Below are 17,354 nucleotides of genomic sequence, written 5' to 3'. Positions count from 1 at the left end.
TGCATTTTGATTTAAAAACCTTTAAAAACAAGTCTTAGAGATTATTCATTATTGTTGTTAAAATTGACCTATACATGAAGTGTTGTGATAATAAAAAAACGGAAACAGTTTTCGAATGTTTTCGCACAGTAATTTTCCGCTTTATATGTAACTCCCAAAACGTGTAAGATCGGACAAAAGTTTTGAAAATATCCTAGTTGCCGATTTCATACTAGAATTAAATGGACCCGGAAGCATGATTATCAGGATCTAGCACCATTCGTCACATGTCGGCCGATTCCGTACCTTCATCTTAAAAGGAGAGTGGCGAATTACATATTACATATTCATTAGTGATATCAACAGTAAAATAGGAATTTTGGTAGATGCTTGGTCATGTCATCGACTTCGTACAACCAGATCATCACCATTGGCTCTTTGGGTAGTAGTAGGGTGCCCAATCAACACATTTTATCGATTTGCCTTAACGGAATAACACACGGCTATATTTTATATCTTTGGAAAGAGGAGAACAAGCCTCGTCGAAATAGCGTTGTCGTCGTTGTCTGCCGTGGTCACGTTTTTTTTTTAATCAGGGTCAAAGGTCAAAGCAAACATTCAAGAAAAATGCATAGTCACATTTAGATAGCTTGTTTCTCCAAAATATATGCGTTTAGAGCAAAATAAAAACTACCAATTTATAGAAAAATATCTTTTATATCTACATTTAGAACTTATTTTATACTTTTATCGCTAAAAATTACGTTAGATTGACTTTTTTGCATAGTGGGTGCAAATTTGAAATTTTCAAACAGCTGTTAAATAACAGTGACCTTGACCTATTTCAATATCTAAATTTGATTTTTTTGTATCCAATTCGTTACAAGTAATACAGTCATGAAGATGTTTTTTAGATCTGAACTTTAATCATTTGTCGAAAACAAAATGTGTTTTTCCACGTCTTTTGATAGTAAGTTCTTCGTCAATTTTTATGAAAATATCAAATTTCTGTTATTGGGTGTGAAAGAGTAAATATAAATGATTTGTTTCGAAATTAACGTCGAACATGGTTGAATATAAAGGTCTGTGTATAGCTTTGCTTTACAGAAGTAAAAAATACTGCATACGGAGAGAAAAAAAGGGGGGGGGGTCAAAGTTACTAAAACAAAACGTCTATAAGAAACAGGTAAATCACCACATCCTACATATACAGATGACTAAACGAACAACAATTGACTATAATGTTTACAAGTATTCCAAAAAATATATTAAGGGAGAGGGTTATGTACAGGACCGATGTATTTTACAAACAATTGCAAACAAAAAAGGCATGAGAAACCAAAGGGACATTAAAACTTATAAAATGAAGACAAGCAGACAACAGCATGACAAAAACACGGAAAAAAGAACGAATGCAAATAGAAAATTGTGATCGAGACAAATATTACCTAATACGTTCTATGGTCTCCTGTAGTTAAAATCCACCAACCACGCCATGATCAGAGAACATATGGCAGAGGTTTTTTTTATTATTATTTTATTTAAAATATCTTTCTGAATCACCACTAGATAGATTATTACTATATTTCCAACGATTTCAAAATTGAGTAGATGTTTTATTTATTGTTTAGAAAATATTATGGACTGCTTAATTTTCATTCGATAGCTTACAATGATTTATTAGGTAATTTAGAAAAATGTGAAATCTTGTACATCGTCGGCTTTGTTTCTAACTGCAACCAGACGAGTATTTACATTTTGACCGTGTGTCATTTGCCTGACATGGGCATAAATCTGTACATGATAGATTTTGTTCGAACCCTTTGAAAACATCGATTTTCCCCTTATTACAAGAACAAACCAAATCTTGCAGAAATTCGGATGACATCTGACCTTTGAGATAGACAGAACCAAGTCATTATTCATTTCCCATTCGAACTGAGAAGAGAAGGTTAGGGTAGTTTTGCTATATGGGAAGACATCAAATTTACTATTGTTTATACCTACTGTCGGTGGTTAATATACATCAAATTTACGTCTGGAGTGAAGCTCTTATTACATATTGTTAAAAAGTAGATCCACAAGTAGGAAGTTTGACAAGGGAGGAAGTTTAAATTGTAGCCAATTTTACGCTCAATTTGTTAAGGTCACAATGATCTATTTTAAGTTTTGACTTGAGATCGTGCAACCTAACAACAAGATCTCCAGCTGCATCTATAGATTCATCGATGTCACAATTGAAAAGGTTTGACAAATCGGTGCAATCATCTTAGTTGATCTTCAAGACTAAAAAAACAGTGCGCTTACCGATCATAAACAGGGCCGATAACGTTGTATCGTACCATGTTACAGCCTGTTCGGCTGGTAGAATGCTACAGATGGCAAACCCGAGACTTTTACATATTTCGTAGACAGGTACCGTATATAGCGGCGCAAATCTTGTGTGCAAGTTATAGTGCCTGTTAGAAACCATAGCTCATGCGTATGCTGCATGCTGCATGAACGCATAAGATCAGAACATTTGTATCTTGTGACTTTATTATTATACTAACCGTGATTTCTTTCACAACGAACTCTTCGTCTACATGAATAGCAAGTAAAATCATGCGAGCATCTACTTCATCAGGCGTGCAAAATAATTCTTAAAACCTGAATACTCCTTCTGAGCTGATTTAGAGTCCTTGGAAGTGCTAGCTATAATATGACTACCTCATGTATCATAGTAACTTTAGAAATTCCATGATGCTGAACAATCGATTCGCCAAGAAATCTGATTAAGGCCTGATGGTTTTCACTGACTCAAAGAAACTTTTTCCAGTCAGGACTTTGACGACCTTCTATATATGGCATGAAACACTTTTACAGACGCACAAGAACTTGATTCAGCTAATGAAATAACTGCAGTTGTGTCTGCTAGTGTAAGATTTATAGCAATAATGGTGGTACAAGCTTTTGAAATCATCAGTACAAAGATGGTCTAGGTCTGAAGCATCATGCAATAAGCTAAAATCTTTCCGTGCTGCCATAGCCTCGATAACGATTTTGTGTGTGCTAATTCTTCGCTTATTTATAAGCAATTCAGTAGAAGAACCCTGACATATAACACTTAGCCCATTGTATTTCAGTCCTACTTCGTTTTGGGCTTGATGGGACTGTGAATGTGTGCCATACTCCGGGTCTGATACGTGACCGAACGATTTGATTTGTATATTACAATAATATCAAACCTATCTATTAAAAAAAAACACAATTAAAGTTATTAAAAAAAAAACACCAAAAAATATTTCCAATTACAAAACAACGCTCTTCAAACTAACTGGACTATTCCAATTATACAAATCAGCCATACAACAAGCAAAAAAGAGAAATGAAGTAAGTGACAATTGTTCTAGTTAATGACCTGATAGTGTAAGCTACAAAACTATTAACGGCACGAGAAAAGGCGTGTTTGAATCAAGACAGAATTATCACTTAATTAGTGTTTTAAATTGCTATTTTCTTCTCACCGATTAACATTACACGAAAGATATTTGGCACACATATGCACCATGTCTCATTGATGTAATCAGAGTAAAATCCAGTGAAAGTAACACGCAATCAATTTTCTTTCGTTCAAAATGTGGTAAATTTCAGCTAAAAAAAATAGTCTTACTAAAACTTTAAAATACCTATACTTAAATTATATAAATCTTTTCGGCTTTCGTTATATGAGAACTTTAAATTTTAGGCTAAATGATGCGTATCGTTTAAACAAATAAAAAAGAACGCAATAATTTTATTTTTCGTGTTGAAGATGGCTTGTATGATGAGGTGTCTTTGGGTACCCTAAGAAACCACATTTTTTTTTAAATCTGACCACGGGAGCTCACGACGACATTCATGATTGGAAAATATAATGATTTTCCTATAGTTTGCATATAAATATAGCCGTGTGTTATCCGTTAACTTAAACTCGTTAACTAGACGTCTTTTTCGATAGTGGGCACCCTACTATAGCAGGCAAGCTGCAAAAACCCAGTTGTGCAATACCATAATGTGATCTTCGGTATAATGGTGTATAAGGTTTCGATAATTCTAGTTTGGAGTTTGAGTATGATGGTAACAGCAGACCAATCTGTTGTCTTATTTCTGAAACCTTGTGGCAGAGATACAGAGATTCATTTGGAGCTTCCGTACATTTTCCAAACGCCACCAAAAACCATGGAATTGAAGATTTCAACAAATATGTTAATAATATTTTTCAGAATAAAAAATAAAGCCAATATAATTTTCATCTTTGGAAATCCCCAATAGCAAAGTTAGCCATGTCCTACAGTTTTCAATCGGACAAGAATATGAAAAAGAAAGGATACAAGGTATGCGTCAATGAGACACCATTCCAATAAAATAGAACATTGCAAAAATGCCACCATATAGGGGTCGCTTTCTTTATGATTAAGTACAAGCGACAGCGAGTACTTAATATCAAGAAGTATGACTTCATTTTGCAGTATTTTATTTGTGGGCTAGTTTTAGTGATTCTAGGAATGTTTTATAATTTGAGAAAATGGTATATGTTTCCTGGATGTGAGTATGAATGTTTAATATTTTAGCGAGGAATTATTCTTTTTTAACTACAGTTTCAATCAATAAATACATTTCAGTTACAACAGATTTTATTCCTCAGCCAATATTTCGGTCCAGCTTTTCGATACTATTTTATTATGTCGAGGAAATGTTTTAATAAAATGCGTTTAAAAGTTTAAAACTTAAATAAAATTTATGTTTTGTTAATTTTATCAGAATATTGGAAATACTTGCTCTCTTTTGTTTATTTGTTTTAGTATTTTGGAGTTATTTATTTTAATAATAACATTAAAGGTACAAATTTTACTGCAAAAAAAAAATTTCCGACTTATTTTGTTTTTTTGTTTGTTTCACAATTCAATTTTTAGTAAGTTCCAATCACTGTGATGAATCCTTTCAATCTGGTAAACGTGCTTTGGGGCAGTTGTAACTCATTTATAGAAACACTTTGTTTTGAACTGTAAATAGACCCAAATTCTATGATAATCTCTTACTAAGAACATGATTTACTTTCACTCCTCACAATTAAGAGACACCAAATCCTACAATTTCATTGGTCGATATGCTATATTCTATTACATCCCATCTCCATTGTTCTTCCAAGGGTGATCTGAGCAGGGATGTAAAAAAGTTATCTTATTCGAACTTGGTGTGTCAGTTTTAGATCACCATCTTGTCTCCGGCACTCGAGATGATCTTACACTGACACACTGCATCCTCATGGGATAACTATTACAACACATTTGTTACGTTTGGAAGACGTGTTTTTCAACAGACTGTCGGAATTCCAATGGGAACAAAGTATGCTCCTTTTTTTGCCGACTTGTTTCTTGATTATTATGAGGCTGACTTTATACAGGAACTTCTTAGGAAGAAAGATAAAAAGATAGCAATATCCTTTAACTTTACGTTCCACTATATAGATGATGTTCTTTCGCTAAATAATACAAAATTTGGTGATTATGTTGAACGAATCTATCCCATCGAATTGGAGATAAGGATACTACAGATAAGGCTAAGTCTGCCTCATATATTGACTTACATCTAGAAATGACAATGAGGGTTGGTTGAAAACAAAACTTTACGACAAAAGAGATGATTTCAGCTTCCCAATTGTGAACTTTCCATTTCTATGTAGCAACATTCCATCAGCGCCTGCATATGGAGTATATATTTCCCAATTGATACGATATTCCCGGGATTGGATTTACTATCATGATTTCCTTGATAGGGGATTGCTACTCACAAGAAAGCTATTAAACCAAGAGTTCCAAATGGTGAAGTTGAAATCATCCCTTCGTAAATTTTACGGACGCCATCACTAGTTGATTGACCGTTTTGGAATAACCGTTTCACAGATAATATCAGATATGTTCCTTATGTCGTAAATACAATACCCTTTCCCTTTTCACGAATGTGACCTACCGAATAAGACTATTTACCGGATTTGTAATAACATAAGCAGCACGACGGGTGCCACATGTGGAGCAGGGTCTGCTTACCCTTCCGGAGCACCTGATATCACTCCAAGGTTTTGGTGGGGATCGTGTTGCTTAGTCTTTAGTTTTCTATGTTGTGGCTTCTGTACTATAATTTGTCTGTTTGTCTTTTTATTTTTAGCCATGGCGTTGTCATTTTATTTTCCATCTATAAGTTTCACTCTCCCTCTTGTATCTTTCGTCCCTCTTTTACATACAGCATCTTATTCACAGTAAGTATAGAAATAAGTTGAATCTAATGTTTTAATCGATTCAAAAAGGAAACAGAAATGTCTATATGAATGGAAAGGAAGCAGTATGAATATAAATATTATAAATAAACTCATCATAGATATTAGGATTAAATTTTGTATTTACACCAGGCGCGCGTATCGTCTTCAATACACTCATCAGTGACGCTCAAATCCAAAAAAGTTTTTAAAAAAAGGCAAACTAAAGTACGCAGTTGGAGAGTATAGAGGACCAAAATTTCAAAAATTTTTGCAAAATACAATTATAAACTTGAGTTTAGTCAAAACAAATCTCCAGAACGAAATCACACAGATGATTATTTGTTATTTATTACCTCCTAAAATTTGTATTTTAAGTTTTTCGTGATTTCTGTCAACAATTAGATGCAAGTGTAAAAAGTCGTGATTCATTTTATCAAAATATAACTTAGGCCTCTATCTATATATATATATTGTTTGAGACTGCATTCCGATTCCTTGAACGGTTTTACTATTGTTCACTAAAATATCACACTATGACCAATATCTTACAAAAACTAGTTTATTCCTCTACATGTTTGAGTTGGTCAGATTCACTGAAGTAGGCTAGTGTTGATTTGCTCATTTGTTCTTTTTCGAAATTTTCGATGTATTAGTGCCATCTCTGTAAAATGTACGCAGAACTTGTCTAAAATCTACCTGCCCTTAGAAGAAGGTGTTTGAATGAAAGCAGATGTCGAGGTGGTCATCAATGAAGCAGAAACCCAAGACAAAACAATCAAAAGACATCTCAATGTCATTCAACAATGTTTGTTCAGATTTTTATTTGTATATGTCATATCTTTATATCTCATCCTACATGACGAATAATATTGTAATACTGAAAGCATTGTCTTATTCATTTACCTGCTGCTTATGATTTAAGAAATCATGCCGTCATGTATATTTAATTATAATATAAAAACGAAGATGTGGTTTGATTGTCAATGAGACAACTGTCCACAAGAGACCAAAATGACACAGACATTAGCAACTATAGGTCACCGTACGACCTTCAACAATGAGCAAAGCCCATACCGCATAGTCAGTTATAAAATGCCCCGATATGACAATGTAAAACAATCCAAACGAGAAAACTAACGGCCTTATTTATATATAAAAAAAGGAACGAAAAACAAATATGTAACACACAAACAAACGACAACCACTGAATTACAGGCTCCTGACTTGGGACAGGAACATACGGGGTTAAACATGTTAGCCTTTTACTTTTTGATAATTTATTTTTAAATATCGGTTGTTGTATTTCATACAAGATTACAGCAACGTCATAAATAGAACAGGAAATAACAATCTCGTGCAATGCCAGAAACAAATTGTATATAAAGAAATACGATAAACAAGCTTTTTTTTTAAAGTTAATGCATGTGTCCCTTTTAGTCTTTGAATTCCTAGTTTGAGGTTTCTCTGACGCTCCAACCTAAAACAGACTGTCGGTTATCAGATCAACCTTGGAATACAAATTCGAAGAATTAAACTTAGTTGATTATATTCAATTGAGTGGGACATCGTCGTTGCAAATATCTGAGAAAATATTTAGTGGTACGAATTTGCTGGACATGCAAGTGATGACTTCTTTATACTTTTAAGAATCAATTAAAAGAATGTCGGTCATATTGCGATATTTAGTAAAAAATAGTTTGAAAAACTATAAGGAATTAGAGAAGCAGTCTTACACAATATCAATAGAAGCCTAAGTTATATGTCAGGAATATGACAGTTCTTGTCCATTCGGTTTTGATGCGTTTTGTTATTTGATTTTGCCATGTGATTATGGACTTTCCGAATTGGTTTTCCTCTAAGTTCAGTATTTTTGTGATTTTACTTTTTATATGTTGATAAAATGTATCAAGACTTCTTACTCTTACATCATATTGTTGACAGAGAGTTAAAAACAACAATGATCGCTTGTTATTTTTAAAGCTTTATACTGTTCATATTCATAAGGCTTCCTTTCCTAAAGTACAGACATTCCTGTTTCCTTTTTGAATCGATAAAAAACTTCAGATTCAACTTATTTCCTGACTTACAATAGGACATTGTATTAGAAGGAGCAAACATGCGACTACATTTATAATTCTTTCTAAAGCAGGGTGTTTATTTGAAAATATTCAAAATGGAACAAGACTTGCATCAAGTAAGAAAGTAAGCTTAATTTTGTACCTATTGCCATGTTTCTTTGCTAATAAAATTAAGAATGGAAATTGGGATTGTGTCAAAGAGACAACAACTTTACCGAAGATTTAAAAAACCAGCCGAAGGCCACCAATGGGTCAACCAGACAATGTCTATTATGTCTATTTGTAATTATTATATGTAACATTTCTTTATGTATAGCAAAGCACACTCGAAACACAGAAACATGTAAGTACACATCGTACAGAACACAACTCTTGTGTAAAATTTACTATACAACTTCTAGAATGATTTCTCACTTTCTTAGTTTATAATATAGAATGGATTCCATCGAGAAAGCTACATCACTTTTGATCATACCAAATGGGCCCACTGAAAAACCAGCCATTTTTCGTCCAGTATACCAGTTCATTGCAATAGAAATTATTTCTATTCTGTATTTTGGAGCTTTGGTGGCAATGCTTCCAATCCAACAGTTTTATGTTATAGACGAAGTTGCAAAGAAATATGGAGAAGACGGTGAAAAGTCAAACGTTGACCACTGCCCAAAAGGCCATGTATTTTCCAACAATACAAGTAATATCGTACAAGCCGAATCCGCAAACATACTGATGTATCTGGGATTCGTTGGCACGTTAATCGCTGTAGTTCCTATTTTGGTATTTGGTTCACTAACTGACAGATACGGAAGAAAATTTCCAATTTATCTACCATTGTTTGGAATTTTACTCAAAGAAATTGTAATGACTGTTACCGTTTACGAAGGGTTGCCACTCTGGTTTTTAGCTTTGGGAGAATTTTTCCTCGGCATCACCGGACATTTTGGTCTATTTTTAGCAGCAATGATGGGGATGATTGCCGATATTACAACTCCTGGTAAAGACAGAGCAATAAAGATAACAATATTGGAAGGAACTGAAGCCGTTGCCGTAGCATTTTCGATTTTAGGTATTGGCTTTTGGATAAAAGACGGGAATTATAGACACCCATTGATAATGTGCATCGCATGTACTGTTTTGTCTCTAATATTAACATTAACATTGTTGTCCGAGACGGCTAAGACAAACAAAAAGAAGGACACCATGATATGCACTAAATCAGTTATGTGCGCCTGTTTCGATGTGTACAGAAATGGAAATAGGAAAAGAAATAGAAAAATGTTGATTGGACAAATGATATTGTGTATCAATGCTGGGGCACTTTTGGGGAAACCTAACGTTGTTACTTTATTCCTGCTACATAAGCCGTTGTGTTGGAGTGGGGTTCACATTCAGATTTTCACATGCATCCAAATCTTAGTGAACTGGGGTACAATATTCGTTTTCATTAAAATTTTACACAAATACCTTGAAGATTACACCATTGTAATAGCAGGAACAGTGTCGGCCATAGCAAGCTCTGTCACTTTGGCTATTAGTACAAAAGAATTGATAGTTTATTTATGTAAGTATATTAACGGTTAAAAAATAAAGAGAAATAAAGAGTATGTGCCAGTGAAGGAACAACCTTACAGCACAGAAAAATCTAAAGACCACTGGTGGTAAACATTTTCTTTAACAGTAGAGTGTATAACATTCTTTAGATCGTGTCGAATAAAAAAAATGTTGCATGCATCTAAGTTCGATCTGCCGTCCGCATTAAATAGTTATCAAAGGTACCAGGATTATAATTTGATACGCCAGACGCGCGTTTCGTCTACATAAGACTCATTAGTGATGCTCAGATCCAAATTGTCATATAGACAAACAAGAACAAAGTTGAAGAGCATGGAGTTCATCTAAAGCATAGAGACATGCTCTGACTAAGGCTAATAGACGTAGGACAGGTCACACGAACATCGCAAATGTCGAATTCATCAAGATATGCAGGTAAAACACCGTTAAGTCAGAAGATAATACAGCAAACATATATTGTATTAGATTTCTGCACCTTGCACTTGTTATATAATTTTTATTTTGTAATTTCAATATCTGAACACATATGTCATTGATAAATTTCTTGAAATCTTCATGGTTAAGATATTTAAAATCTTAGATCAATGCACTATATTTGGTGTATCGCAAAGTTATTGACATTGGAAGATTTAGATATCAAATCAGTACCATTGGGTTTTCATTACATGCAATCTTTATCCAAAAAATATTTTTTTATAAAAAAGAAAATAAATCTACGATATGTCCCTGTTTGTGAGTACGATATTTGTTTCTGGACTAAACGTAATGAAATACTTTCGAGATCAAGATCAGTCTGGCACACAAAAGGCATAAATCATTAGTATCAACACTAAAAAGGCCTTAGTGGGAAAACCAAAAACATATCATAGAATAATTTTCTTCATAAGTGTTACTGAATAGTTTTGATCTATTTTTATACTATTACTATATTACAGATGCAGTGATTGGTATAATGGCAGTCTCGATTTCCCCCTTACTAAGATCGGTTCTTTCAAGGCTGGTGTCACCAGTTGAGCAAGGTAATGTTTTGTACAAACTTTTGTTAGATCATGTCAAAAGTATGATTCTGTGTTTTTATCTAATCTATTGTGTCATCCAATGAACATGTCAAATGATGAAAGATAGTCATAAGACTGATTTTAGTAGCCTCTTGTCAATTTTTAAATTCAGTAATGTTTGGATTCGGATATCCTGATGAACAGAGTTATGTTTGAGTTCAGGCTTATGACACTAAAAACAGTTTTTATCAAGGCTAGATGAAATCGGCAAATGGTTTAGCCAAGGCTCTGATCACCGGACGAACAAAGTCGTGCTTTCACTAAATTGAAATGTGATAGGCAACACAGCTGTACCATTAAAAAGGATGAGAATACACAAAGAATCAATTAAATCTACAGCAGACATTTATTCAGTATGTCGCTAAAAGAATGTTCTTGCTGTATTTATCATTACAATTTATTTTTAGGAAGCCTTTTTGCTTGTATTAGTAGTTCTGAATTATTGCTGACGTCTCTTGCACAACTGTTTTATGGTATTGTTTACAAAGAGACTGTTAACTATCTTCCAGGGTTGGTGTTCTTGATAACGGCTGGAATTCTAGTCATAGAATTATGTTTATCTATGTAAGTATAATCTTTAGTACACTTTTTCTTTTTATAATTTTTGTATTCAAGCACGAAATGCACGGAAAAAATTCGGGTAAGATAAAAGTTTTTAAAATTAAAACTTTTTTCCGAACGTGTCCCCTCTAACTTTTACAACTATACTTTTTTGCCTTGTTGGATGTTTGTTTCCATGAGTCATGGTCTATTGACTTTAAAACTGTTGCATTATTACCAGATTATGTCAGTTTCAGATGGATGAATTTAATAGTAAGTCAATGATATTAGGTATGCAGTTGTATTTTTATTTGTACTATCATTTTCATGGAGGTTATATGACCTCATTCCCTCAGTCATGGTCGACTGTAAAACTTCTGTTTAGGTAATATGTTAAGATTGTGTTTAGGTTAGTTTTAAGAGGAACCATTCATGATAAAACATTTATGAGCAATGATATTTGTTGTTCAGTTGTATAAGAATTGGCAAATTTCTTCTGAGACTATTTTGCCCACATCATCAGTCATGGTTAAATGACCGAGTGTTTTGCATAGTTTACATGTTCAAAGTATTGCAATTTTTGTTTGAAAGTTTGCATTCAATAGTTATCAAAGTTACGTACAGGCAAGTCATATATATGTGTCAACAGTTTATTCTGTATACACATTTTTGAATCAATTAATTTTTCAAACTTTTCTGCAATAATGTACACATATTCATTATAGAAGGGAGTTTTATCTGGCAGTGAAAATACAATTTTTGTAATCCTTTTGAATCCTAAAAGCAAAATGTACATCTTCATATCTATCCAATAATATGACTTATCAGATCGAGAGAAGAACTCTCACAAAACAAGACACACAACACAGTATCGTTTCGGATCTTCTCCATATCTCTTTGCATCTTTGTTTATTTTAAATGCACAAAACTGTTGGATTTGAAGCATTACCATCAGAGCACCAAAACTAATCACATTTACTGAAAGCTAGTTCGTGGATTGTTATAAGATTATCAAAATGAGGTTTAAGAGCACAATATATGCATGTATACATTTTTGTAAAATTCAACATGATATTAATATTCTATTTTCAGAGTTTTACACAGTATTATGTCCAAAGAACCAATAACTGTTACCGAAACAGAAAAATGAAGGTCTCCTCGATTTAAGAGCGGTCTATATCAGAAAAATATAAATCATGACTTTATATCAAAAATAGAAGCTGAAATCTCCAATATTTAAGATATGTGATCCTAGTTATCAAAAATAATTGTAAAATATCCTGTATTGAGAGCTGTATATGTAAGAAACAATGCATATATCTGATTACTTTTAATACATGTCTCCTTAATGCCTGAAATCTCAGAAACTGTAAAACTTGTCTCCATTATGCTGTTAATCTAAATTTTGAGATCTTTCTATTTATAAAAGAAACAGTGGTTGAACTTTCTAATATTTGAGACAAACAGTAGTTAGAATCTTAAATCAAGGGATTCTAACTACTGTTTAAAGATCTGTCTCTAGTTGTTTTTTACCAGACATTTGATTAAAGCATATAGTGTTCATTTGATTGATTATAATTATACACTTGACTTTTTATTGAATTTTTATGTGTTATTTTGTTACATTCTGTGTTTTAGATATTTGTTGACTAGAGTTACTTTTTGTAAGATCTGGGGTTTTTTCAAACTAATGTTATTATAAATATTGCATTGTCTCATCCTTATTTATGGAAGGGGTGTGACTTTTATTGCTAAATCTTCAATCTTTAAAAAAAAGTAAAATCACAAAAATACTGAACTTAGAGGAAAATCAATTCGGAATGGCAAAATCAATTAACAAAACACATAAAAAACGAATGGACAAGAACTGTCATATTCCTGACTTGGTACAGGCAACATAAATATGTTGAAAGAATTGATAGACGACAAGCGTAAACAGGAATAGAAATTCACATCTTTAACTCCGAAAGTATATATCGTTTCTGCGTAAACTTACTTGCATTGTCAAAACCATTCGAACATTTAAGAATTTACGATGAGTGGCTGTATGAAATATTCATGATATACTCTAGGAACGGTCATCATCCTTGGAGATATACACACCAAAGTAAAAGGTCGGAGATCATTCAGTTCTGTTCGAGATAAACGATCGGAAACATTTGCAAAGGTTTTGCACGAATTTAGTCTCATTTCTTTACATTTATAATCCTTTCTGTAAGATAATACATTTACATTCCAGTCGTATGAAAATGATCCATCTATTGCTAAAGACCATATTTTGATATCAAGGGAAAATATCTGTCTTTGAAGATTCTACATGTGTGTTAGACGATCATTCATTTGATGTTTCGGATCATCACCCAATTATAGCCAAGCTTAAATAAGACAATACAGTAACTCCATACACTGGAACAATAATAAAACAATGTAAGGTATCATGGAATAGGGACTTCTCTTTTGCAACTTCACAGCATCTAGGGGGCGTAGAAATACAGAATTTAGGATGTTCTAATCGTGATATAAAGTGTTATTATTCAAATATAGTCGATGCCATACAGCAAGCAGAAAGAGAAACTGTACCACACAAAACTTTCGTAAAATATCTTTCGTTGCATAAACATATGGCTTCAAAACGTTAACTAAGAATTTCTAATAATAGACCAAGGGGTGAACACATGAATTAATTACGAAATGCATATCAAAATCATATGCAAGAGACATATGATTCACTCGAAAAAGGATTTTGATGTTGGTCATTTCTGAACAAAAATAAAAAGTCAAAAAGTTGCTTATCTAGACTAATTGTAAATGGGAGACGATGTTAGACTCAGGATGATACTTTAGAAAGATAGATCGAGCACTTTCAAACAAAATACCGAATCAGAACTGATTAGTGACAAGGAACGGGAGATAACCAAGACAAGTGAGGTGGCTCACAAAGATTTCAGAGGAACATTTTATGACAATACTCAGTTAAATATTACTGTTAACGGAATAGGGAAAGTGTTTAAGAGCCTGATGAAGCGTCCGGATTGGATAACATCGAATATGAACATCTGAAATACGGTGGTAACAGTTTGAGAAATCATTTGACAAAGCTTTTCAACTTAGTTTGATAACTTTTTTCTCCCAAATCTTGGAAATCAAGTTTGATTTTTTCTTTATCTAGGAATATGTTCATCAAAGTGGATCGAAAAAGTGTTTGACAAAATAATGGATTTAAAAGTAGAATTAAAAAAAAAAAGGCTTTCCAATCCAACAGCAAACGGCATATGGAACAGTGTTTATCGTGTTTACATACATCATAAATATCCATGAATCCATTTATCACCATCTTTAAAACTAGAAAATGTAAAAGTTGTTTAACTCGATCCAACAAAGGCATTTGATACGGTTTGTCACAATGGATTATTGTATAAATTGCTTAAATATGGAGTACCTGGAAAATCATGGATGCTTAAAGCTAACATGTTCTCTGACGCTAACAGTGCAGTTCTTTACAACGGACGAATCTCACGATTCTTCCCAGTTCATCGGGGTGTTCGCAAAGGGAGCAGCTTATCATCTACATTGTATTTGTTATACAGTAATGACTTGTTAGCAGAGCTCTCCGACTGTAGACATGGCATACTCGTAACGGACATTCATATTTTATCACCCGTACAAGCAGAGGATATCGTGTTGATCAATACAAACTGTTGTAACATGCAGACGATGGTAACAGTATGCGAAAATTATAGCATTGACTGGAAATTTAAGTTTAACCCACTGAAAAGCATTCAACTCAAACTTTCAATATCCAAACAACAAACGAATATTCAACTGTACAACAGCAGCATACAATTGGAAATGTCTGCAATACATGTAGGAGTGCTACTGAACAGAAAACTTAATCTATGGAAAGAACACGTCAAACCTGCAGAACATTACGATCTTCAGCATTAGGGTTAACCAATTCTGGTTAACATCCTTCCGTTATTAGTATTGACACTTATAATCGTATAGTTCGTCAGGTATGTTTCACGCAAGCTTTTTTCTACTGCGAATTGTGGACCGACATTACCAACACCGATATTTTATTACGAGAACGTGCACAGCGATATGTATGTAAATCGATACAGGGACTACCAAGGCTAACTATATCTGATATAGTAAATGCATTGATTGGCTTGAAATCCGCAGAGTCACACATAAATGAACGGAAATTATTATTTCTTGGAAAATTAGTGTTAATAATGAAAGCCTCGACGATTCTGAAGCAGATATTTCTTTCCCGAGCTATGGAATTTAAATATAACTGGATTTATTTCTGATATACATAGAATTTTTATAAATTATAGATTGTCAGACTTTGATAATTACCTGAGTACGGGCCATTTCCTGACGTACATTCAATGTAATAAGAAAGTAAAAGTTGCCGTCCAAGAAACCGAGGAATCGTTGTGGCGTTTCAGCACACAAATAGACAAAGATTTTAAATTCTTTGCCCGTATACATACACTTTTAAAAGGTCTTCATCCGGCATGGACTTTTAGCCGAAACCATCCATTACTATATAAAAATAGAAGATGTTGTATGATTGCCAATGAGAAAACTCTCCACAAGAGATCAAAATGACACAGAAATTAACAACTATAGGTCAACGTACAGCCTTTAACAATGAGCAAAGCCCATACCGCATGATTAGCTATAAATGTCAATATATGTGTCTTAACCCGTCTACGGGGCGCCGAATCGAACTTTTGTGGTTTTGTACAAAATTCAATTCTGTCATAACAAAATCGTGTTTGTCTTACAAAACTATGTGATACAGACTTGTTTTATGAGAACTTCAATTTTGTGATGACAAAATTCATTTTTGCAGACAAAATTCATTTTTGTAGACAAAATTCATTTTTATCATGGCAAAAGTCAATTTTGTCAAAAAAGTATGCAAATATAAAATTATTTGCATACAAAATTGACTTTTGTTACCTGATATGGAAATTAAAACACAAAAGGCAATTGTGTTAGACAAGATTCAATATTGTGAGACAAAATTTACTTTTGTGAGAATTTTGTCAATTTTATCTCACAAAATTGACTTTTGTGAGACAAAATTGAAAGACAAAATTCAATTTTGTCAATTTTGTGTAACAAAAGTCGATTTTGTATGCAAATTAGTTCACAGAATCCAAACTAAACTACAAGAAATCTACCCGGAAATTTGTGTTTAATTATAGTCAATTGTGTAAAGATGTTAATATCAGTGAAAATACACCTACTTCATGTAATTGCAGTAATTCCGAATATATTTATGGACCCATTTCCCATGTTATAACAGGAGATCTTAACATCGTTCAAGACCGAGAGTTAAAATCATTCCTCAGTAAAGGACCTAAATATCGTCCGCCGTCAATTATTAATTTGAATGAGTGTCGTAATATCATCCACGACTCACTCCATACTTACTGTATGAAATGGATAAAACGGGAAAAAGCTGACAAAAAATCTTTGGACTCTTTTTTTAATTCAGTAATGAAGATAGTTGATATTCGTATTCAACATTTTAAAGAACATTTTACTATAAACAATAACCACAATAAACCTATTTCTCGTATCAAACATAAACTAAAAGAACTAGCCAAGGAATTTGTTTTTGTCCCGGCCGATAAAGCTGCTAATAATATTATTATTGTTTGACGTAAATTTTACATTGAGGTTCTGAAAAAGGAAATCACCAATTCACCAACATTCCAACTGACTCCATTTTCAGAAAACGAAATCTGTAACAAACATAAACTTTTAGCCACCGCTTTACAAGCAGAGCCAAATACAATGAAAGTCCCAACTATGTATTGGCTTCCGAAGCTA

The 17,354-nt window shown here is 33.2% G+C and overlaps 1 protein-coding gene across 1 annotated transcript; it reads left to right on the top strand.

The window, feature by feature from the left end:
• The first annotated feature begins 8,774 nt into the window (after positions 1-8,774).
• LOC139514820 (proton-coupled folate transporter-like) lies at positions 8,775-13,140 on the top strand. Its single transcript, XM_071304436.1, has 4 exons — positions 8,775-9,892; positions 10,839-10,922; positions 11,369-11,525; positions 12,594-13,140. Exons 1-4 carry the CDS (start codon positions 8,908-8,910, stop codon positions 12,649-12,651), a joined length of 1,284 nt encoding a protein of 427 aa, XP_071160537.1. The 5' UTR covers positions 8,775-8,907; the 3' UTR covers positions 12,652-13,140.
• Positions 13,141-17,354: the final 4,214 nt, after the last annotated feature.

Source organism: Mytilus edulis, chromosome 3, assembly GCF_963676685.1.
Source record: "Mytilus edulis chromosome 3, xbMytEdul2.2, whole genome shotgun sequence".
NCBI classification, from domain to species: Eukaryota; Metazoa; Mollusca; class Bivalvia; order Mytilida; family Mytilidae; genus Mytilus; species Mytilus edulis.
The sequence above is the reverse complement of the archived record's forward strand: the minus strand, read 5'-3'. Positions and strand labels throughout refer to the sequence as shown.